The 25291-nt window shown below is 45.1% G+C and overlaps 1 protein-coding gene and 2 non-coding genes across 3 annotated transcripts in view; 1 reads left to right on the plus strand and 2 right to left on the minus strand.

The window, feature by feature from the left end:
- Positions 1-25291, plus strand: part of LOC136872598 (E3 ubiquitin-protein ligase TRIM45) — a 362766-nt gene that overhangs the window by 246824 nt on the left and 90651 nt on the right. Inside the window, exons 5-6 of the mRNA XM_068227494.1 lie at positions 653-1033; positions 8713-8937. Of these exons, the coding sequence (XP_068083595.1) occupies positions 653-1033; positions 8713-8937 (606 nt within the window). The remainder of the gene's footprint in view (positions 1-652; positions 1034-8712; positions 8938-25291) is intronic.
- On the minus strand, positions 21760-21833 carry TRNAT-AGU (transfer RNA threonine (anticodon AGU)). Its single transcript has one exon. It is a non-coding gene; the product is annotated as a tRNA-Thr (tRNA).
- On the minus strand, positions 24681-24752 carry TRNAA-UGC (transfer RNA alanine (anticodon UGC)). The gene has a single exon. It is a non-coding gene; the product is annotated as a tRNA-Ala (tRNA).

Consider the following 25291-nt stretch of genomic DNA (forward strand, 5'->3'; position numbering starts at 1 on the left):
GTGCTGCGGCCGGTGGCACTCCCGTACCTTCAGGGGCTGCCCAATGCTCTGTTTCAGCAGGATAATGCCCGCCCACACACTGCTCGCATCTCCCAACAGGCTCTACGAGGTGTACAGATGCTTCCGTGGCCAGCGTACTCTCCGGATCTCTCACCAGTCGAACACGTGTGGGATCTCATTGGACGCCGTTTGCAAACTCTGCCCCAGCCTCGTACGGACGACCAACTGTGGCAAATGGTTGACAGAGAATGGAGAACCATCCCTCAGGACAAAATCCGCACTCTTATTGACTCTGTACCTCGACGTGTTTCTGCGTGCATCGCCGCTCGCGGTGGTCCTACATCCTACTGAGTCGATGCCGTGCGCATTGTGTAACCTGCATATCGGTTTGAAATAAACATCAATTATTCGTCCGTGCCGTCTCTGTTTTTTCTCCAACTTTCATCCCTTTCGAACCACTCCTCCTTGGTGTTGCATTGTCACTGTCAGTCAGTGTATATTTCACTCTGTATTTGAGAGCTGTATGGTCTCCAGTATTTAGTATTCTAACATTTGGTGACGAAATTGTGTTCTGGAAAATATAACCCGCTCTAGAGATGAATCTTTTTAACTAGGAAGAGGGCTGTGTTCTATTATTGTTGTCATTTTCCAGGCCTGCAACCGATGCTCGGACTGTTTGTTGAGCATGTGTGCTCCGTGCACGGAGTCTCACCGCAGACAGCGCAATACAGCCGGCCACGAGGTGCTTACCTTGCAAGAGGCTCGCCAGCGAGGTATCACTCGTGTTCGGAGACAGATCATGTGCCCTATCCATCCTGAGCTGGAGCTGAGGGTGTACTGTGCTCCCTGCGCCCAGGTGGCCTGCCGAGAGTGCTGCATGCACACCCACCGAGGACATTCCTGTGAGGCGCTACCCCGAGCAGCCCACCTCTACACCCGCAACGTGAAGGACGCCTTGGAACAGGCCAAACCTGAAGCTGAACGGGCAGCGGCTGTACTCGAGCGTCTGCAACAGATTGCGCGACGAATTCAGGTATAACTTGTGCTGGGGCATTCAGCTGATTGATATTCTGCCACGTACCACTCAGGAATCGTTCAACGTGAGGAACGTGACATCCTATTTTATTTTGACTGAAGTGTCTTCCTTGACATTTACGAGCGAGTTGACCTTTGCACACTTCCTGACACAGCCGAGGGGCTTACAGTACAGATGAATCAGTACCAAACGGTGTACACCTCGTCCCGTGTATTGTCATTCAAATTAGAATATTAGAGAAGAGGGAGGTATGTTCCAGGGGCGAATGCTGGTCATAAAAGTCAGGCTTGCTCTTCTATTCGTGAAAGTTGGTGGGTTGGGACATGCATAGTTCTGAATGAATAAAATTTATAAATCCAATAATCGCTAAATCACATGAACATTTTAATCATCGGTTACATGAACTGCATTCAAACTGGTTACGTCACACCTTCAAGAATGGCCAAAAGAATAAAAATCAGACACATTTTATAATTATTAACAAATCATGACAAGCCAGTGATTATATAATTTAAACAAGTAAACGTCAAACTATGTACACAGAAAAATTGCAACTATTTATTAGATCTTCCTACTTGAAAACAAACTCTACTCTGCGGCTTCTATTTACAAAACCATCAATAACTTCACATAGAAAGAGGACTGTAATCTAAATTTTGCAAGCAATCCTTTTTCAATCGACAACGTAGCTAATGATGATAGCCTCTCCTGACCTTGAGTCGATCTGCAATATGTATTAATGTGTCTCAGTGTTGAAAAAGAACGTTCTGCAGAGGATGTAGTAGCAGGAATTGTTGCTACAAGTTTGATGAGCTTGAAAATTTCTGGTATACCCATGTACAATTTATTAGTATGCATAAACTGCATTAGGTCTGAAACACTTTTCTCTTTAAAATCAGAAGATGAATACATCACACTTAATTCGGTTTTTAAGCGAACAATGTCGAAAAATGACCCATAGGTCTTTTCTAGGGCAGTAACATCACTGTCTGGAAACATATTTCTGTATTTCTGTGCTTCTCAAACAAATCACAATCCAACAGCGAGAAGAACACAAATTTCTTTATGCATTTAAAACGCTCTCCTATTTGGACAAGTACATTGTCAATAATTTCATTGAATAGACGTTTGTATTTTGATTTTTCTGGTTCATCACTAATTCTTCGATTTTTAGAGCACGGCTGTCCTCCATAAACATCAATTTCAGTATCAACATGTCCATACAAACTATCAAAATCTTCATCTCTCATAGACTGGATATTTAAAAAGAGCTCCTCAACCTTCTTGCCACAGTACTGAATATCCAGACTTTTTGTTTGTAAAATACTGAACACAGTATCGAAGAATGAAAAAATCTTGGAGAACACTGCCAGCAGAAATCTAGTGTTGAACTTAAGTAAGAAGAACAAAAATCCTTGTGCTTTCAATGTAGTGTCTTCATCCCAGTCGTCTGAAGTATCCTGTACATGTTGAAAGAATTTCACCAGCGTATCATAATATTCCTTCACAGTATTAATAAGACGTGAAGCAAAATTCCATCTCGTTGGTGCTACTGTTGGCAACTTCTTCTTAACAAAATCTCGAAGAGCAGCTGTTCTCTTTGTAGATTTTGAAAAAAAAAAAAAGCAGCAAGTCCTGACATTGTTTGGAAGAAAATTGTACATTCTTTGATTTTTGAAGCAGACTGCTGTAGTGTTAAATTCAATAGGTGGCTATAACAATGCACAAATGTCGCATATGGATACTGGTCTTGAAGTAGTTTATTAAGCCCATTCACATGACCGGCTAAGACAGCAGCACCGTCATACGTTTGAGCCGCAATCTTTTCCTCACAACTGAACTCTTTTAAAACAGCACGAACATGATTTAAGAGGGCTCCAGCAGTGCGATCTTTACTAACGTCAGCAAAACCAAGAAACCTCTCTTGAATTTCACCACTTTCATCTACAAAACGGAGTAAAGTAGAGAGTTGTGACTTATTAATGATATCGGACGTTTCGTCCAACATTATTGCCACAAAAGTTGCTTGTTTGAGCTCCTCCTTTATTCTTCTCATAATTACTGAACTTATTTCTGCTATTAAATCATTTTGGATTGCAGACGACGTCCCTCTAAAAATGGTGGAGTCTTTCAGATGAGCTGCCAGAAGAGGATCATATTCACTTATAATTTGTAGAAGTTCGATGTAATTCCCTCTGTTTACGGAAGTTGCAGACTCGTCATGTCCACGAAATGGTAGTTCCTGTTTTGCTAAAAAAACACACTGCATCGATCAGTCGTTTAAGTATGTCACGATTTTTCTTTACCTTTTCATTATGAAGTTGGTCACTGATGCGCATCAGCTGGTGGTCGATCCTTGTACGCCCAAAGCTATTTAACTGCAAGAAACACTTCATATGGCTTGCAGATTTCTCATTTCTTGTAATGGACAGTGTCAGGGTGTTCAAATTGTCAAAGCCACTTTTACACCATACACCGTTATCAGCAGAAAATAGTAAACACGGCCAGCAAAACAGTCTATTCAGTTTCTTGGACCCTGTCAACCAGTGCGTATTATTATATTGAGATACAGAGAACGAACGTACATATTCTCTATTTTTCTCCCTGTGCTGTGTCTTTAAATCTGGCAGCGCCGGATACGGCCTGCCATTCTTAATAATGTCTGTTTTCTCTTGGATAGTCCTCCGAGAAAATGGATTTGATAACAAGCTGTCAATAATGCACGGTTCGGAACCCATTGCAGCACGTCAAATAATTCAGAATAGATGATCAGTAGAGCCCGGATTTTTATGCAGTAATAGGTTAGAATGCAAACTTACTGAAGCGAGTTGCAAGTATAGTCTACCTTCACAACCGTTGTGCTATAGGGATTGCATTGACATTAGGGGTAAGATCCATCAAAACCCCTGTAATTTATGTTACTCCTACCACGCTATGGCAGAGCGGGTGGCCGACACCTCCTACTAACCAAATTAATTTGCAATCTAATCTATTACAGCATAAAAATCCGGGCTTTAATGATCAGGAACTTACAGTACACTACTCACTGACACAACACACTAGCTCTGTAGCTCTCAGACCAGAGCTTCCAACTACACATTACAAACGTAACAGCTTGCAACCGGCCTTGGAGAGAAGAAACCTGCGCGCGCATACATTTCTCGCTGTGTCGACAGCTCCGCTGAAGCTCTTAAGACACGAGCAAGCCTCGCTGGACTCGCCAAGATATATGCAACATGCGATTTGTATAATGCAGATCTATTACAGATACGGTACATATTGTATTTTTTTTAACTCGCCTGTTTTATAAAATATTGCGCTTGCGCAGCAAGCGTAGCATGCTCGGAGAAATCGCCCCTGGTATGTTCGTAATACAGGTAAGTTCGTGATAAGCCTTTAAATAAGTATCGCGCGTCCACTAGAGTGCGGTGAAGACCAATCAATCTATCTATCTATCTATCACTACTGATCTGCATTTAGGGCAGTCTCCCAGGTGGCAGATTCCCTATCTGTTGTTTTCCTAGCCTTTTCTTAAATGATCGCAAAGAAATTGGAAAATTATTGAACATTTCCCTTGGTAAGTTATTCCAATCCCTAACTCCCCTTCCTATAAACGAATATTTTCCCCAATTTGTCCTCTTGAATTCCAACTTTATCGTCATATTGTGATCTTTCCTTACTTTTAATGCAGGAAGCGTGAGACATCGGTTGAAAACTCAGGAACTAATAGCAAAATTGAAAATGTTTAGTCAGCAATATGGAAGTTCATGATGCTTATTCAAATATTTATCACGAACTTGTCTGTATCATGAGTCTACCTCACTACACCCTACTTGTTTTACTCTTTAATACACTGGGTCAGGAAGTTACGAGTTTATCTTGTGCGTGGTGGGTGTTATCTGAGCCAAGCAGCCTATATTCAAGTACAAGAGTCTACGCTTTACTAAACTACAACTTCAGTACTAGAGTCAGTGGCTAATAATGGTACAAAAGAAAACGAATAACTTAAAGAGACAAATACTCACCCGTGTCACACAAGGAAATATTCGTATTGCTTTTTCTTCATGTTCCTCACATTTCTACCATTAACTGGTCATATTATACGCCACTCTTCTTTATATCCTGGGGGAAACTGAACTTATTTCTTGACGGATGTTCGTCTTTAGTTCCTGAGGTGTACGAATTTTTAGTATACTACAATAGACTCCGCAAATAACAATTACAGTAGGGTTCAATCAGGGGAATGTATGGGCCAGGTATTGTTACTGATACATATTCTATCGTCAAACGCTTCCTCGGTTGCTCGCATTGAAATATTGGCTCTAAGAACCGTCGTAGCGTCTTGCTGGGAAATGCGAAACTAGGTTCCGCTCAGTTAATTCAACAAAGAAAATATGCACTTTTTTAAATTGGGCCTATTGTTATTTTACCAGTAATACTGCACCACACCCATTTTTATCGGTCATGAAAGTATTTCTCACGCAGCGTATTAGGCTTTCCGCGTTGTGTATTAGTAGACTGTGTAAGTAGAAGCAATCTTCATAAGAAAGCAGAATGATGTAGAGATCAGTAACATTGTCATGCGCGTTATTAATAATAGGCCATTCACAGAATCTATCCTACATTCAGGATCACCTGGTAAGTCCTTGTACTACCGGAAACTTATACTATAGCGTTATAAGCAACTCCGTGGCCATCCCTACAGAACCGTAGAAAATTCCCCATTGCTGAGAAATACGCCAAAAATATTTTCTAGGGGAATTTTCTAGGCGATGGCCGATGTCAATGAGCACTGCTTGCTTTGCAAGTTTTCATTCCCCACCCTGATGGGGTGGGGCGGGCCACCTAGAATGTGTCGACCTCTCTCTGGCCAGGAGAGATGACGGGGTTGAGAAGGAGTGAAAAAAGAGGGAGATGGGGAAAAGGTGGTTTGAATAAGTAAAGGAGATGGGATAAAGGAAGTGATGAGCACTGTGTATCGTCTTCTTCGCTTCTTATCTCGAACGCTCATCGTTTACCCGTATTTTTCAATTGACGTGGAGCTGGATCGTACATACGAGCCGAATCGTAACTGAAATGAAATGGCGTATGGCTTTTAGTGCCGGGAGTGTCCGAGGACAAGTTCGGCTCGCCAAATGCAGGTCTTTTGATCTCACACCCGTACGCGACCTGCGCGTCGAGATGAGGATGCAATGATGATGAAAACGACACATACACCCAGCCCCAATGCCAGCGAAATTAACGGATTATGGTTAAAATTCCCGACCCTGCCGGGAATCAAACCCGGAACCGCTGTGACCAATGGCCAACACGCTAACCATTTAGTCATGGAGCCGGACTCTTAGCACACCACTGCAACAGCTCAACTGGACCCGTCGCGCACATTGGCAGTTCATATTCTGTTCACTCCGTATAATAATTGTCCATTACACTCCTGTGTAAACTTGCATAGTTTTATTATGTCATAGAAGTAGCCAACTATGTATAGAGCAACATGTCTGTCTGTCTGTCTGTCTGTCTGTCTGTCTGTCTGTCTGTCTGTCTGTCTGTCTGTCTGTCTGTCTGTCTGTCTGTCTGTCTGTCTGTCTGTCAGGTCATCAGCCCAGAGGCTGGTTGGATCCTCAAATAGCATCACCAAAGGCTATGCAGTTATAGGGAAACCGCAAAAACTAATGGCAGATCCCAAATAAGGCGCACTAGGCAAGATGAGAAATGAGGTAGTTTTCCATTGCTTTCCTCACTGGACCAGAAAGTGCTACTGTAGCACGACTGATCCTATGAGCAACATCTTTCATAACACTCAAGCACTAGTTGTGCTCCAAATGTCATTACTCAGCACCACCCATACCCCAGGAGCTTCCATATAGTCACAGCCGTGGATGAGACTGGGACTTCGGTGGACGCTACACTTTGCTCTGGCCTGTGCCAAGAGACAGATAAAAAACTACTGCATCCATCAAGAAATGGCAACAGGCGGCAGAGCAACATGTAGCGAATGTTATCATTATACTCGTCAGGAAAGTAGAGAAGTGTAGACAAACTAGCCGAGAAATCTCTCTGACAATGTACTCCTTCCTTTCGGTCGTGATTGTACATTTTGTGTCCGAAAGTGAACCTTCAGTATGAATCTTAGTCTCTCACCTAATACCAGTCAATGAGACACTCAGTCAACAGACACTCAGACGGCAAGTCCTTCATTTCTTTGTGAGTCTCTTGCCTTTGCTCGAAGACTCTTGTTTAGCTACATGCGTTTGTCTGCCATCATGAAACACTGCTTGATGATTTTACGCCATTAAATGCACTTCTGCCCACCTCTGCGGTGTAGTGGTTAGTGTGATTAGCTGCCACCCCCGAAGGCCCGGGTTCGATTCCCGGCTCTACCACGAAATTTGAAAAGTGGTACGAGGGCTGGAACGAGGTCCACTCAGGTAAGGTCAACTGAGTAGAGAGGGTTTCAATTCCCTCCTCAGCCATCCTCGGAGTGGTTATCTGTGGTTTCCCTATTCTCCTCTAGGCAAATGCCGGGGTGGTACCTAAATGAAGGGCATGGCCACTTCCTGCACTCTTCCTTGTCTATCCCTTCTGACCTTCCCATCCATCAACAAGGCCCCTGTTCAGCATAGCAGGTAAGGCCGTCTGGGTGAGGTACTTGTCTTCCTTCCCTGTTGTATCCCCCTCGACCCAAAGTGTCACGCTCCAGAACACTGCCCTTTGAGGCGGTAAAGGTGGGATCCCTCACTGAGTCCAAGGAAAAACCAATCCTAGAAGATAAACGGATTAAGAATGAAATGCACTTCTTTCATCGGGGCACTAACTCCTGTTGTTTTCCTCGCTATCGATTATGAATGAGCCCCAGGACTCGGCTGCTTAAGGTTTTACATTGAGGGATCAATGTCAGGAGAGTTACTTGTGGTGAGGATAGAAATACCAAGTTATGAATGCTATTTGTTTTATGTCGCACCGACACAGATAGGTCTTATGACGACGATGGGACAGGAAAGGCCTAAAATGGGAAGGGAGAGGCCGTGACCTTAATTAAGGTACAGCCCCAGCATTTGCCTGGTGTGAAAATGGGAAACCACGGAAAACCATTTTCAGGGCTGCCGACAGTGGGGCTCGAACCCACTATCTCCCGGATGCGAGCTCACAGCTGCGCGCTCTTAACCGCACGGCTAACTCGCCCGGTAAGTTAAGAATAAACACAGGGTATTTACGTATAGCATGTACAGCGGCGGCTGGTCAAGATTGGGCAGGGAGGGCTCGAGGCAGGTGTTTTCAATTCTACAGCACCTAAGGCGCACATTGGTGTTCTTTCCTTGAGGAAACACCAGTCTAGATATTTAGTTTCAACACTATTATCTACCTTGTAACGCTCCCAGTATAATGGCGAGCAGCCGCCTCTGTGTTTGTTGTATGTGGCACAATTAGGAATCTAATATAACATTCGAAGGTTATTCCTCTTTATAAACTCTACTACTTTATTAATTTTTCATCCAGTTTACGCTAATCCACACCACCTTATAAAGTGTTCTTTTTGTGTCAGATATTTTTTTGGTGTAAAGGAGTATGGAGCATATAGGTGAGGGGTTGTACCTGAACAGTCCTCACAGATTGTTTATCGACTATATTCGTCTTATCGATTGCCTGATCATGAATACCAGCTCATTCTATTCTAGGCCCGCTGTACTCAGGTTCAGGAGGAGGTGGATCGCTTCATGGACTCGTATGCCGCGGCTCTAGAGAAACACCGACAGGACCTGCAGCTGCAGATCCGCGACGCTACTGACGCTAAACTGGCTGCGGTACGACAGCAGCAGCGAGAACTAGAGCGGCGAGTGCAGGACGCTAGCACTGCTGTGAGGTTCACCGAGGATCTCTTGACAGAAGGCTCTGATGTCGAGGTGAGTAACAGAGCACACCTATGCCAGAGAAGTATGATATGGCGCTAGCACTGCTGTGAGATTCACCGAGGATCTCTTGACAGAAGGCTCTGATGTCGAGGTGAGTAATTAAGCACACCTATGCCAGAGAAGTATGATATGGTGCTATTACTGTTGTGAGGTTCACCGAGGATCTCTTGACAGAAGGCTCTGACGTCGAGGTGAGTAATTAAGCACACCTATGCCACAGAAGTAACAGAGCACACCTATGCCAGAGAAGTATGATATGGCGCTAGCACTGCTGTCAGATTCACCGAGGATCTCTTGACAGAAGGCTCTGACGTCGAGGTGAGTAATTAAGCACACCTATGCCAGAGAAGTATGATATGGCGCTATTACTGTTGTGAGGTTCACCGAGGATCTCTTGACAGAAGGCTCTGATGTCGAGGTGAGTAATTAAGCACACCTATGCCAGAGAAGTATGATATGGCGCTAGCACTGCTGTCAGATTCACCGAGGATCTCTTGACAGAAGGCTCTGATGTCGAGGTGAGTAACAGAGCACACCTATGCCAGAGAAGTATGATATGGTGCTATTACTGTTGTGAGGTTCACCGAGGATCTCTTGACAGAAGGCTCTGATGTCGAGGTGAGTAATTAAGCACACCTATGCCAGAGAAGTATGATATGGCGCTAGCACTGCTGTCAGATTCACCGAGGATCTCTTGACAGAAGGCTCTGATGTCGAGGTGAGTAACAGAGCACACCTATGCCAGAGAAGTATGATATGGCGCTATTACTGTTGTGAGATTCACCGATGGTCTCTTGACAGAAGGCTCTGATGTCGAGGTGAGTAATTAAGCACACCTATGCCAGAGAAGTATGATATGGCGCTAGCACTGCTGTCAGATTCACCGAGGATCTCTTGACAGAAGGCTCTGATGTCGAGGTGAGTAATTAAGCACACCTATGCCACAGAAGTATGATATGGCGCTAGCACTGTTGTGAGGTTCACCGATGATCTCTTGACAGAAGGCTCTGATGTCGAGGTGAGTAATTAAGCACACCTATGCCAGAGAAGTATGATATGGCGCTAGCACTGCTGTCAGATTCACCGAGGATCTCTTGACAGAAGGCTCTGATGTCGAGGTGAGTAATTAAGCACACCTATGCCACAGAAGTATGATATGGCGCTAGTACTGTTGTGAGATTCACCGAGGATCTCTTGACAGAAGGCTCTGATGTCGAGGTGAGTAACAGAGCACACCTATGCCAGAGAAGTATGATATGGCGCTATTACTGTTGTGAGGCTCACCCATGATCTCTTGACAGAAGGCTCTGATGTCGAGGTGCGTAATTAAGCACATCTATGCCAGAGAAGTATGATATGGCGCTAGCACTGCTGTGAGATTCACCGAGGATCTCTTGACAGAAGGCTCTGATGTCGAGGTGAGTAACAGAGCACACCTATGCCAGAGAAGTATGATATGGCGCTATTACTGTTGTGAGGCTCACCCATGATCTCTTGACAGAAGGCTCTGATGTCGAGGTGCGTAATTAAGCACATCTATGCCAGAGAAGTATGATATGGCGCTAGTACTGTTGTGAGATTCACCGAGGATCTCTTGACAGAAGGCTCTGATGTCGAGGTGAGTAACAGAGCACACCTATGCCAGAGAAGTATGATATGGCGCTATTACTGTTGTGAGGCTCACCCATGATCTCTTGACAGAAGGCTCTGATGTCGAGGTGAGTAACAGAGCACACCTATGCCAGAGAAGTACGATATGGCGCTATTACTGTTGTGAGGTTCACCGATGATCTCTTGACAGAAGACTCTGATGTCGAGGTGAGTAACAGAGCACACCTATGCCAGAGAAGTATGATATGGCGCTATTACTGTTGTGAGGTTCACCGATGGTCTCTTGACAGAAGGCTCTGATGTCGAGGTGAGTAACAGAGCACAACTATGCCAGAGAAGTATGATATGGCGCTATTACTGTTGTGAGGTTCACCGATGATCTCTTGACAGAAGGCTCTGATGTCGAGGTGAGTAATAAAGCACACCTATGCCAGAGAAGTATGATATGGCGCTATTACTGTTGTGAGGTTCACCGATGATCTCTTGACAGAAGGCTCTGATGTCGAGGTGAGTAATTAAGCACACCTATGCCAGAGAAGTATGATATGGCGCTATTACTGTTGTGAGATTCACCGAGGATCTCTTGACAGAAGGTTCTGATGTCGAGGTGAGTAATTAAGCACACCTATGCCAGAGAAGTATGATATGGCGCTATTACTGTTGTGAGATTCACCGAGGATCTCTTGACAGAAGGCTCTGACGTAGAGGCGAGTAACAGAGCACACCTATGCCAGAGAAGTATGATATGGCGCTATTACTGTTGTGAGGTTCACCGATGATCTCTTGACAGAAGGCTCTGATGTCGAGGTGCGTAATTAAGCACATCTATGCCAGAGAAGTATGATATGGCGCTATTACTGTTGTGAGGTTCACCGAGGATCTCTTGACAGAAGGCTCTGATGTCGAGGTGAGTAATTAAGCACACCTATGCCAGAGAAGTATGATATGGCGCTATTACTGTTGTGAGATTCACCGAGGATCTCTTGACAGAAGGCTCTGACGTCGAGGTGAGTAATTAAGCACACCTATGCCAGAGAAGTATGATATGGCGCTATTACTGTTGTGAGGTTCACCGAGGATCTCTTGACAGAAGGCTCTGATGTCGAGGTGAGCAATAGAGCACACCTATGCCAGAGAAGTATGATATGGCGCTATTACTGTTGTGAGGTTCACCGATGATCTCTTGACAGAAGGCTCTGATGTCGAGGTGAGTAATTAAGCACACCTATGCCAGAGAAGTAACAGAGCACACCTATGCCAGAGAAGTATGATATGGCGCTATTACTGTTGTGAGGTTCACCGATGATCTCTTGACAGAAGGCTCTGATGTCGAGGTGAGTAATTAAGCACACCTATGCCAGAGAAGTATGATATGGCGCTAGCACTGCTGTCAGATTCACCGATGATCTCTTGACAGAAGGCTCTGATGTCGAGGTGAGTAATTAAGCACACCTATGCCACAGAAGTATGATATGGCGCTAGCACTGCTGTGAGATTCACCGAGGATCTCTTGACAGAAGGCTCTGATGTCGAGGTGAGTAATTAAGCACACCTATGCCACAGAAGTATGATATGGCGCTATTACTGTTGTGAGGCTCACCGATGATCTCTTGACAGAAGGCTCTGATGTCGAGGTGAGTAACAGAGCACACCTATGCCAGAGAAGTATGATATGGCGCTATTACTGTTGTGAGGTTCACCGATGGTCTCTTGACAGAAGGCTCTGATGTCGAGGTGAGTAACAGAGCACACCTATGCCAGAGAAGTATGATATGGCGCTATTACTGTTGTGAGGTTCACCGATGATCTCTTGACAGAAGGCTCTGATGTCGAGGTGAGTAATTAAGCACACCTATGCCAGAGAAGTATGATATGGCGCTAGTACTGTTGTGAGATTCACCGAGGATCTCTTGACAGAAGGCTCTGATGTCGAGGTGAGTAATTAAGCACACCTATGCCAGAGAAGTATGATATGGCGCTATTACTGTTGTGAGATTCACCGAGGATCTCTTGACAGAAGGCTCTGACGTCGAGGCGAGTAACAGAGCACACCTATGCCAGAGAAGTATGATATGGCGCTATTACTGTTGTGAGGTTCACCGATGATCTCTTGACAGAAGGCTCTGATGTCGAGGTGAGTAATAAAGCACACCTATGCCACAGAAGTATGATATGGCGCTATTACTGTTGTGAGGTTCACCGAGGATCTCTTGACAGAAGGCTCTGACGTCGAGGCGAGTAACAGAGCACACCTATGCCAGAGAAGTATGATATGGCGCTATTACTGTTGTGAGGTTCACCGAGGATCTCTTGACAGAAGGCTCTGATGTCGAGGTGAGTAATAAAGCACACCTATGCCAGAGAAGTATGATATGGCGCTATTACTGTTGTGAGGTTCACCGAGGATCTCTTGACAGAAGGCTCTGATGTCGAGGTGAGCAATAGAGCACACCTATGCCACAAAAATATGATAGGGCGCTATTACTGTTGTGAGGTTCACAGATGATCTCTTGACAGAAGGCTCTGATGTCGAGGTGAGTAATTAAGCACACATATGCCAGAGAAGTATGATATGGCGCTATTACTGTTGTGAGATTCACCGAGGATCTCTTGACAGAAGGCTCTGATGTCGAGGTGAGTAACAGAGCACACCTATGCCAGAGAAGTATGATATGGCGCTATTACTGTTGTGAGGCTCACCGATGATCTCTTGACAGAAGGCTCTGATGTCGAGGTGAGCAATAGAGCACACCTATGCCAGAGAAGTATGATATGGCGCTATTACTGTTGTGAGGTTCACCGAGGATCTCTTGACAGAAGGCTCTGATGTCGAGGTGAGCAATAGAGCACACCTATGCCACAAAAATATGATAGGGCGCTATTACTGTTGTGAGGTTCACCGATGATCTCTTGACAGAAGGCTCTGATGTCGAGGTGAGTAATTAAGCACACCTATGCCAGAGAAGTATGATATGGCGCTATTACTGTTGTGAGGTTCACCGAGGATCTCTTGACAGAAGGCTCTGATGTCGAGGTGAGTAATTAAGCACACCTATGCCAGAGAAGTATGATATGGCGCTAGCACTGCTGTGAGATTCACCGAGGATCTCTTGACAGAAGGCTCTGATGTCGAGGTGAGTAATTAAGCACACCTATGCCAGAGAAGTATGATATGGCGCTATTACTGTTGTGAGGTTCACCGAGGATCTCTTGACAGAAGGCTCTGATGTCGAGGTGAGTAATTAAGCACACCTATGCCAGAGAAGTATGATATGGCGCTATTACTGTTGTGAGGTTCACCGAGGATCTCTTGACAGAAGGCTCTGATGTCGAGGTGAGCAATAGAGCACACCTATGCCACAAAAATATGATAGGGCGCTATTACTGTTGTGAGGTTCACCGATGATCTCTTGACAGAAGGCTCTGATGTCGAGGTGAGTAATTAAGCACACCTATGCCAGAGAAGTATGATATGGCGCTATTACTGTTGTGAGGTTCACCGAGGATCTCTTGACAGAAGGCTCTGATGTCGAGGTGAGTAATTAAGCACACCTATGCCAGAGAAGTATGATATGGCGCTAGCACTGCTGTGAGATTCACCGAGGATCTCTTGACAGAAGGCTCTGATGTCGAGGTGAGTAATTAAGCAGACCTATGCCAGAGAAGTATGATATGGCGCTATTACTGTTGTGAGGTTCACCGAGGATCTCTTGACAGAAGGCTCTGATGTCGAGGTGAGTAATTAAGCACACCTATGCCAGAGAAGTATGATATGGCGCTATTACTGTTGTGAGGTTCACCGAGGATCTCTTGACAGAAGGCTCTGATGTCGAGGTGAGTAATTAAGCACATCTATGCCAGAGAAGTATGATAGGGCGCTATTACTGTTGTGAGGTTCACCGATGATCTCTTGACAGAAGGCTCTGATGTCGAGGTGAGTAATTAAGCACACCTATGCCAGAGAAGTATGATATGGCGCTATTACTGTTGTGAGATTCACCGAGGATCTCTTGACAGAAGGCTCTGATGTCGAGGTGAGCAATAGAGCACACATATGCCAGAGAAGTATGATATGGCGCTATTACTGTTGTGAGGTTCACCGATGATCTCTTGACAGAAGGCTCTGATGTCGATGTGAGTAATTAAGCACACCTATGCCAGAGAAGTATGATATGGCGCTATTACTGTTGTGAGATTCACCGAGGATCTCTTGACAGAAGGCTCTGACGTCGAGGTGAGTAACAGAGCACACCTAGGCCAGAGAAGTATGATATGGCGCTATTACTGTTGTGAGGTTCACCGATGATCTCTTGACAGAAGGCTCTGATGTCGAGGTGAGTAATTAACCACATCTATGCCAGAGAAGTATGATATGGCGCTAGCACTGCTGTCAGATTCACCGAGGATCTCTTGACAGAAGGCTCTGACGTCGAGGTGAGTAACAGAGCACACCTATGCCAGAGAAGTATGATATGGCGCTATTACTGTTGTGAGATTCACCGAGGATCTCTTGACAGAAGGCTCTGACGTCGAGGTGAGTAATTAAGCACACCTATGCCAGAGAAGTATGATATGGCGCTATTACTGTTGTGAGATTCACCGAGTATCTCTTGACAGAAGGCTCTGACGTCGAGGCGAGTAACAGAGCACACCTATGCCAGAGAAGTATGATATGGCGCTATTACTGTTGTGAGGTTCACCGATGATCTCTTGACAGAAGGCTCTGATGTCGAGGTGAGTAATAAAGCACACCTATGCCAGAGAAGTATGATATGGCGCTATTACTGTTGTGAGGTTCACCGAGGATCTCTTGACAGAAGGCTCTGACGTCGAGGTGAGTAATAAAGCACACCTATGCCACAGAAGTATGATATGGCGCTATTACTGTTGTGAGGTTCACCGAGGATCTCTTGACAGAAGGCTCTGATGTCGAGGTGAGCAATAGAGCACACCTATGCCACAAAAATATGATAGGGCGCTATTACTGTTGTGAGGTTCACAGATGATCTCTTGACAGAAGGCTCTGATGTCGAGGTGAGTAATTAAGCACACATATGCCAGAGAAGTATGATATGGCGCTATTACTGTTGTGAGATTCACCGAGGATCTCTTGACAGAAGGCTCTGACGTCGAGGTGAGTAACAGAGCACACCTATGCCAGAGAAGTATGATATGGCGCTATTACTGTTGTGAGGTTCACCGATGATCTCTTGACAGAAGGCTCTGATGTCGAGGTGCGTAATTAAGCACACCTATGCCACAGAAGTATGATATGGCGCTAGCACTGCTGTGAGATTCACCGAGGATCTCTTGACAGAAGGCTCTGATGTCGAGGTGAGTAATAAAGCACACCTATGCCACAGAAATATGATATGGCGCTAGTACTGTTGTGAGATTCACCGAGGGTCTCTTGACAGAAGGCTCTGATGTCGAGGTGAGTAATTAAGCACACATATGCCAGAGAAGTATGATATGGCGCTATTACTGTTGTGAGATTCACCGAGGATCTCTTGACAGAAGGCTCTGACGTCGAGGTGAGTAACAGAGCACACCTATGCCAGAGAAGTATGATATGGCGCTATTACTGTTGTGAGGTTCACCGATGATCTCTTGACAGAAGGCTCTGATGTCGAGGTGCGTAATTAAGCACACCTATGCCAGAGAAGTATGATATGGCGCTAGCACTGCTGTCAGATTCACCGAGGATCTCTTGACAGAAGGCTCTGATGTCGAGGTGAGTAATTAAGCACATCTATGCCAGAGAAGTATGATATGGCGCTATTACTGTTGTGAGGTTCACCGATGATCTCTTGACAGAAGGCTCTGATGTCGAGGTGAGTAATTAAGCACACCTATGCCAGAGAAGTATGATATGGCGCTATTACTGTTGTGAGGTTCACCGATGATCTCTTGACAGAAGGCTCTGATGTCGAGGTGAGTAATTAAGCACATCTATGCCAGAGAAGTATGATATGGCGCTATTACTGTTGTGAGGTTCACCGATGATCTCTTGACAGAAGGCTCTGATGTCGAGGTGAGTAATTAAGCACACCTATGCCAGAGAAGTATGATATGGCGCTAGTACTGTTGTGAGATTCACCGAGGATCTCTTGACAGAAGGCTCTGACGTCGAGGTGAGTAATTAAGCACACCTATGCCAGAGAAGTATGATATGGCGCTATTACTGTTGTGAGGTTCACCGAGGATCTCTTGACAGAAGGCTCTGATGTCGAGGTGAGCAATAGAGCACACCTATGCCAGAGAAGTATGATAGGACGCTAGTATTGTTGTGAGGTTCACAGATGATCTCTTGACAGAAGGCTCTGATGTCGAGGTGAGTAATTAAGCACACCTATGCCGCAGAAATATGATAGGGCGCTAGAATTGTTGTGAGGTTCACCGAGGATCTCTTGACAGAAGGCTCTGATGTCGAGGTGAGTAATTAAGCACACCTATGCCACAGAAATATGATATGGCGCTAGTACTGTTGTGAGATTCACCGAGGGTCTCTTGACAGAAGGCTCTGATGTCGAGGTGAGTAATTAAGCACACCTATGCCACAGAAGTATGATATGGCGCTATTACTGTTGTGAGGTTCACCGATGATCTCTTGACAGAAGGCTCTGATGTCGAGGTGAGTAATAAAGCACACCAATTTCACAGAAATATAATAGGGCGCTAGTATTGTTGTGAGGTTCACCGGGGATCTCTTCACAGAAGGCTCTGATGTCGAGGTGAGCAATAGAGCACACCTATGCCACAAAAATATGATAGGGCGCTAGAATTGTTGTGAGGTTCACCGAGAATCTCTTGACAGAAGGCTCTGATGTCGAGGTGAGTAATAGAGCACACCTATGTCACAGAAATATGATATGGTGCTAGTGCTGTTGTGAGATTCACCGAGGATCTCTTGACAGAAGGCTCTGATGTCGAGGTGAGCAATAGAGCACAACTGCGTCTGGGAAATATGGGTAGGTAGGTAGGTAAGGGTTATTCTGCCCGAAGGCAGGTCCGAACCTCCGCAGAGGTGTTCCTGAGCCGGAGTTTACGTGCGGTAGGGTGGCCAGTTCCTTTCCGCTCCTCCATTCCCTTACCCCCCACCAACAGCGCGTGACAACCCATCCAACTCCTGACCACGCCCAATGTTGCTTAACTTCGGAGATCTCACGAGATCCGGTGTTTCAACACCATACGGCCGATGGCTGGGAAATATGAGTAGGTATTATTTGAAGCTTCGGCAGCCGACTCCGCCTCAAATTTAGATCAGGGGTGCAAACCAACTTCTGTATTTTGTTTTGATTTTCTAATTTTCTTCCAGAAAATTTTACTGAGTCCAACTTCGGTACATTAAAAAACAATCCTCAGAACCAGGTTGATACACGTCAAATATAAACATTCCTCTGTAAAATAATTGGAGTTTAGTCCGTAAGAGGGAGCAAATGAATCTAGATGGCCTTAGAAAAGGTACGCAGTTTAACTAGCCGGGGAAGGTGTACCCCTGGTGCAGTTATAATAGAATATACAGTATCACATATTTGAAGACATCAACGACAAGTTCTACTACGACCAATCTGTCCTATCTCTATCACCCGTTGGCTCTTCCATAGACGATACCCTCAACCGTATCTATGGCGTCCACGCTGGCGAAATCAGTGTACAAAACATTCTCAAGGAAAAGCGCAAGTTTGAACTTTATGCGAACTACGCAATGCATCGCACTCGCATTTTATCCACGTCTAAAATCGATTGTATCGTCTGACTCGTTGGCTGAATGGTCAGCGTACTGGCCTTCTTTTCAGAGGGTCCCGGGTTCGATTCCCGGCCTTGTCGGGGATTTTAACCTTCATTGGTTAATTCCAGTGGCCCGGGGGCTGGGTGTTTGTGCTGTCCCCAACATCCCTGCAACTCACACACCACACATAACACTATCCTCCACCACAATAACACGCAGTTACCTACACATGGCAGATGCCGCCCACCTTCATCGGAGGGTCTGCATTACAAGGGCTGCACTCGGCTAGAAATAGCCACACGAAATTTATTTATTTATCGATTGTATCGGACCATTGTTAGGCTTTTCAGCACGGGAATTTGCACCGAACGCGAACCTGCCACATCAGTCCGATCAGCCGGTAGAATTACTCGAAAATCACCACATTGGAAGACTGTGACGGCGTTTATTAAATTCACAGAGGCTTGCAGACAGAACACTGAAAGGCATAACGGTCTATAATTATGTATGTATTTGATCCGTTTACCCTCCAGGTTCCTTTTTTTTTTTCCTTTTTCTTTTTTTTTTTTTTTTTCGTACTCAGCGAAGGGTCCCATCTCTTCCGACTCAATGGCACTGTCCTGGAGCGTGAGACATTTGGTCGGGGAGGAGAGCCAGTACCTCTCCCTGGCGATCTCACCTGCTATGCTGAACAGGAGCTTTGTGGGGGATGGGAAGATTGGAAGTGATAGACAAGGAAGAGGGAAGGAAGCGGCCGTGGCGTTAAGTTAGGTACCATCCCGTCATTTGCCTGGAGAAGTGGGAAACCACGGAAACCACTTCGAGGACGGCAGAGGTGGGAATCGAACCCCCCTCTACTCGATTGACCTCCCGAGGCTGAGTGAACCGCGTTCCAGTACTCGTACCACTTGAACCCAGGCCTCCGGGGGTGGCAGTTAACCATTACACTACAGAGGTGAACAGTTGAATATTTACGGCAATAATGTGTATAAAATGGCTTTGTTATATTCGCCGTGTGCAAGTTCGGTCATTTGTGTAATGTAGATTCCTCCTTTACTAGCTTCGCCTGATATTTCTCATATTTGCACTGTTCGTACCTCATTAATTGCTTCTATTAATCGAAGTATGCTAAGGAGTGAATCAAAGAACATAGCGTTCAGCTTGGAATGGAAACTGTGACAAGCTTTCGTTGTTCGTGTCAGAGAGCAAGTGAATTCTGCTTACAGTGACATCGAGCTCGATAGCTGCAGTCGCGTAAGTGCGGCCAGTATCCAGTATTCGGGAGATAGTAGGTTCGAACCCCACTGTCGGCAGCCCTGAAGATGGTTTTCCGTGGTTTCCCATTTTCACACCAGGCTAATGCTGGGTCTGTACCTTAATTAAGGCCACGGCCGCTTCCTTCCCACTCCTAGCCCTTTCCTGTCCCAACGTCGCCATAAGACCTATCTGTGTCGGTGCGACGTAAAGCAACTAGCTTATAGTGAGTGCGGAAATTCATAGTCAGACTGGATGTAATTTTCTAACACATAATCTGAGAACTGCTGTGCGTCTTCGTCGTCTTGTTGAAAGACTGCAATAACGTCGGGCAGGAGAGGAAAATAAGCTCAAAGAATGTCTTCGGTCGTGTAGCCTACGTATATGTTTACGCTTAGCCGTGTACCCGCAACTAGAATGTTTACGCTTAGCCGTGTGCTCGCAACTAGAATATTTACGCTTAGCCGTGTGCTCGCAACTAGAACATTTACGCTTAGCCGTGTACCCGCAACTAGAATGTTAACGCTTAGCCGTGTACCCGCAACTAAAATCTACGCTTAGAGGTGTGCTCACAACTAGAATGTTTACGCTTAGCCGTGTGCTCTCAACTAGAATGTTAACGCTTAGCCGTGTGCTCGCAACTAGAATGTTAACGCTTAGCCGTGTGCTCGCAACTAGAATGTTAACGCTTAGCCGTGTGCTCGCAACTAGAATGTTTACGCTTAGCCGTGTGCCCGCAACTAGAATGTTTACGCTTAGCCGTGTGTCCACAACTAGAATGTTTACGCTTAGCCGTGTACCCGCAACTAGAATATTTACGCTTAGCCGTGTACCCGCAACTAGAATATTTGCGCTTAGTCGCGTGCGCGCAACTAGAATATTTACGTTTAGCCGTGTGCTCGCAACTAGAATATTTACGCTTAGCCGTGTGCTCGCAACTAGAATATTTACGCTTAGCCGTGTGCTTGCAACTAGAATATTTATGCTTAGCCGTGTACCCGCAACTAGAATGTTTACTCTTAGCCGTGTACCCGCAACTAGAATATTTACGCTTAGCCGTGTACCCGCAACTAGAACGTTTACGCTTAGCCGTGTACCCGCAACTAGAATGTTTACGCTTAGCCGTGTACCCGCAAGTAAAATGTTTACGCTTAGCCGTGTACCCGCAACTAGAATGTTTGCGCGTAGCCGTGTGCCCGCAACTAGAATGTTTACGCTTAGCCGTGTGCCCGCAACTGTGTTTAGCTCAGGGCCTATAGTGGATCCGTCCGCTACTAGTATGCTGCCTTCCACAGCCTCTTTTCCAGTCATTTGACCGGGTCAGGGACAGAATGAATGAAGCCCCCATCTAGCAGCGAGGATAAGAATTGTGCCGGCTGCCGAAGCCTGTCGCACTCCTCGGGGGCAATTATTAATGACTGACAGATGAAAAGATATTGAGGAGTGTTGCTGGAATAAATGATGACAGGGAAAAACGAAGTATCCGGTGAAAAAACCGTCCCGCCTTCCCTGTATCGAGGACAAATCTCACATGGAGTGACCGCGATTTGAACCACGGAACCCAGCGAGTATTTGCCTCAATTTGACCTCTTTAATTCCAACTTTATCTTCATATTGTGATCTTTCCTACTTTTAAAAACACCACTCACTTTTATTCGTCTACTAATGTTATTCTACACCATCTAAGTCGAAGAAAAAGTTGTTGTCCGAGCGCCATTTTTAGCTTACGCTGGCTGAACCGTTGAAAATACATCAATACTGAGAGGGTAAGAATTGTTCAGCTAATAAAGTTCTACAAAAAAAGTCCGGGACAGCATATGACTATCATTGACACACAACCCCGTATAACTGTTTTGTGTTACGGTTTGCAGTAAAAATATCATCAAATTTAAACTTAAGGCCACGGCCGCTTCCTTCCCTCCTCCTTGTCTATCCCTTCCAATCTTCCCATCCTTCATCAAGGCCCCTGTTCAGCATAGCAGGTGAGGCCGCCTGGGCGAAGTACTGGCCATCCTCCCCAGTTTCATCCCCCGACCCAGAGTCTGAAGCTCCAGGACACTGCCCTTCAGGCGGTAGAGATGGGATACATCGCTGAGTCCGAGTGAGAACCGACCCTGGAGGGTAAACAGATTAAGATAAGAAGAAGAAGGCAAAACCTCTCCGAATCTCGGAAACAAATCGTACAAACTTTAAATTCATTTTAAAAAACTCAACGCAGGCACCGGAGGGATTCGAACCCTCGATCTCCTGTTTACTAGACAGGCGCTTTAACCAACTAAGCCACGGAGCCCTCGCTGCTTTTAGTTTATACAGAGTCAGTTTTAAGTAAAAACAACTTTTTAAATTAATTAATCAATCCGTATAAAATAGATTTATTCCCCTCAAGTAACTAATGGTCCGCCTCTGTGGTGTAGTGGTTAGTGTGATTAGCTGCTGCCCCCCCCCCCCCCACCCGGAGGCTCGGGTTCGATTCCCGGCTCTGCCACGAAAATTTGAAAAGTGGTACGAGGGCTGGAACGGGGTCCACTCAGCCTCGGGAGGTCAACTGAGTAGAAGTGGGTTCGATTCCCACCTCAGCCATCCTGGAAGTGGTTTTCCGTGGTTTCGCACTTCTCCTCCAGGCAAATGCCGGGATGGTACCTAATTTAAGGCCACGGCCGTTTCCTTCCCTCTTCCTTGCCTATCCTTTCCGATCTTCCCATGCCCCACCAAGGCCCCTGTTCAGCATAGCAGGTGAGGACGCCTGGACGAGGTACTGGTCATTCTCCCTAGTTGTATCTCCCGACCCAATGTCTCACGCACCAGGACACTGCCCTTGAGGCGGTAGAGGTGGGATCCCTCGCCGAGTCCGAGGGAAAAACCAACACTGGAGGGTAAACAGATTAAGAAAGAAAGAAACAAAGAAAGTAAGTAATGTAGAATAAAATGTAATTTACAGAATGTTATTTTCATCTATACTTTCGGAGATATCGTCTTTTCCATTTTTTCCACGCTAACTCCATTCTGAAATATGGGCCTGTGAGTTACCAGCTTCAGAGCGACGGAGTAGATTGCTAGTCAGTGCGCGATCTATCAAGGACTTCGGACAGGATTTGTTGAACATGCTACGATACAATAATTATCAGTTTTCCAGTGATTTTTTTGTTATCTATATAAAAGCTATGATAACCCATCCTACTGAGACGGAAAGGGAATATAGGTCGTAGTACATTGCATTCGAAAAAGTGCGTTGGACATTCTACCATAGATGATACTACAAAAACTTTATGATCATGCCCTCTGGTGCAAAGTGAAAGAACATATAATTTAAAGAAGTTTTGTATTTCTAGGTTTTTGTAAATGATTGATGTTCATTTCTTTTTGGGTTGGCAATATTTACCTTTTCTTTCCGCCAGTTTTGAATGTAGCCAATCCCAAATTTCTGTAATTAATTTTCAACCTCTCTCCGGCTTCTTGTTCGATTCTGAGTGTAACTTTGAAATTGACCAATTAAATTGAGAGGGTGTGGCTGGTTTAGTTTTGAATGATCTCGAATCTTCTCTGAGGGTTTATAAACTGCAGCTTTTCACGTTTCTTGGCCAATTGATCGACGTCTATCTGTGTGTGTGTTAAGCAGGAGGCAGGCGGCCTCTTTCGTCGGCAGCTAGAACATCTACAAGGTAATGGCCACATAACTTTATTCTTTCTTGCTTCCTTCGCAGTTTAATCCGAGGGAAGGGTCCGAATCATTTACTATGTAACCTACCTTTCTAAAATGTAACTTCGCCTTTAACTTCATTAAATCTTTAACTGTAGACCAGGGATAGAGATTGATGTACCCTCTCGAGTTCCCTTTCATCTTGGTTTGAGGTGGCTACGTTTTCCCAACCTTTCGTTTCTGTAATGTATTAAAGTTATTTCCGTCCGTGCCACCTCAAGTAGTTTGGGAATAGCCCCTGCTTCATCGGCCGAGAAGCCTATAGGTTTTAATATTTCATTATCTGGGAGTGCAGTGTACGCCTTTACTCAGTTTGTGTTCGGGTCGTTTATATAACCTGTTCTTTTTCGTCAAGGCCCTGTAGGTTGGGTACTAAATACCCCTGTATAATATTATCTTTCAATTTGTAAGTTGTGCCTTGATGGGCGAGTGATTGTAATTTTCTGATATTGCCTTGAATAGGCTAGAAGATACTGAGAGCCTGTTTGCTCTTTTTCAAAGTGTTGTAAGATTAACGAACGCCTCTGGGAGGCTAGAGATTGTAATTGAGGGAGTATGTGCTCTTGAATTAAGGGGATTTCTGCCCTTAGATAAATAATTCCTTAGTGTGAATTAAAGTTTTGGTAAACTGAATCATGTATCGCTGACGTAAAATAGGGGCTTGAAGCCTAATGTTCTGAATCTCGGATTTTCCTGGTCTTGTTGCAAGATTACCTTGTACCTGATGTATTGTTATGTTCACTCAGTGTTAAGTTTGTTTTTGGAAAAGAAATATAACCTTTTAAAGTTTTAACTCAACTTTGCTGTTGCAGATAGACCCATTCACCCCGGCACCTTCTTTCACCTCTGCATTCCACAGATACCCCGGAACAATGATTATTATTATTATTATTATTATTATTATTATTATTATTATTATTATTATTATTATTATTATTATTATTATTATTATTATTATTAAACTAGTCCACGCCAAGGATACGAAAGTGCTGTGGTGGTCCCTTTGTGTAGCCCAATTATGGAGAAAGAGGAGGCACTATTCCGCTGGTATGGCCATGTCATGAGAAGAACAGACAGTTTCGTGCTTGATCGTGGAGGGCGTCGACCCCATGGTAGACCATTAAGTGCTGGATGGATAACATGGGGGGACCGCATGAGGGATGTAGATCTCCGCCAATGTGCCGGAAATTTAGCTCATAAGAGTTATTTTTCGTCGACACAAGGCTGGATTTTTGAGCACTAGATTGACTCGAAATCGAACCCACCAACCTGTGGTCAGAAGGCCACTGGGGCACTCAGCCCGGCTGTGGGATATTGATAAACTGAATGTTACGAGTGAACTGACAAATTACGAAGCATCCCGGCTTTTCTATGCATAGTCTCCGGGGTAGCCTCACTTCACCTCCGTAATAAGACACTATTTTGATAATTTTAAAAAGTTGGAGACGCCGGGGATCGAACCCGGGGCCTTTCACATGCAAAGCGAACGCTCTACCACTGAGCTACGACCCCACGACAGTGCTGTCTTGCTGCTACTACTATGTGATTTCACCGAGTGACCTTGGCAGTATCAACTAGTTTAGATCGATGTGTTGAGCGTGTTGGCCATTTGAATAGACTTACAAGACCATAACATGTTCGGAGGTATCTCTTTCTCCAGCTACGATGAATGTCAAGTCGGTACCGTTCTTGTTAAGTCCTATTAGTCCTATTTTTCTTTTACTTTTTAATTTTGCTTTACGCCGCACCGACACAGATAAGACTTATAGGTCTTATGGCGACGATGAGATAGGAAAGGCCTAGGAGTGGGAAGAATGCGGCCGTGGCCTTAATTAAAGTACACCCCCACCATTTGCCTGGTGGAAAAGTGGGGGTTCGAACCCATTATCTTCCGGATACAAGCTCACAGCTGCGTTACCTTAAGCGCACGGCCAACTCGCCCTGTTGTTTATTTCCTAAGAAATAGTAATTTGTTTAATACACTTTGTAACAGCTAAAGCCTTAACAGTCACTGTGTTTAAGGGTGGTAATTTTCAACGTTTTGAAATCAG

The sequence above is a fragment of the Anabrus simplex genome, chromosome 4, assembly GCF_040414725.1.
Source record: "Anabrus simplex isolate iqAnaSimp1 chromosome 4, ASM4041472v1, whole genome shotgun sequence".
NCBI lineage: Eukaryota > Metazoa > Arthropoda > Insecta > Orthoptera > Tettigoniidae > Anabrus > Anabrus simplex.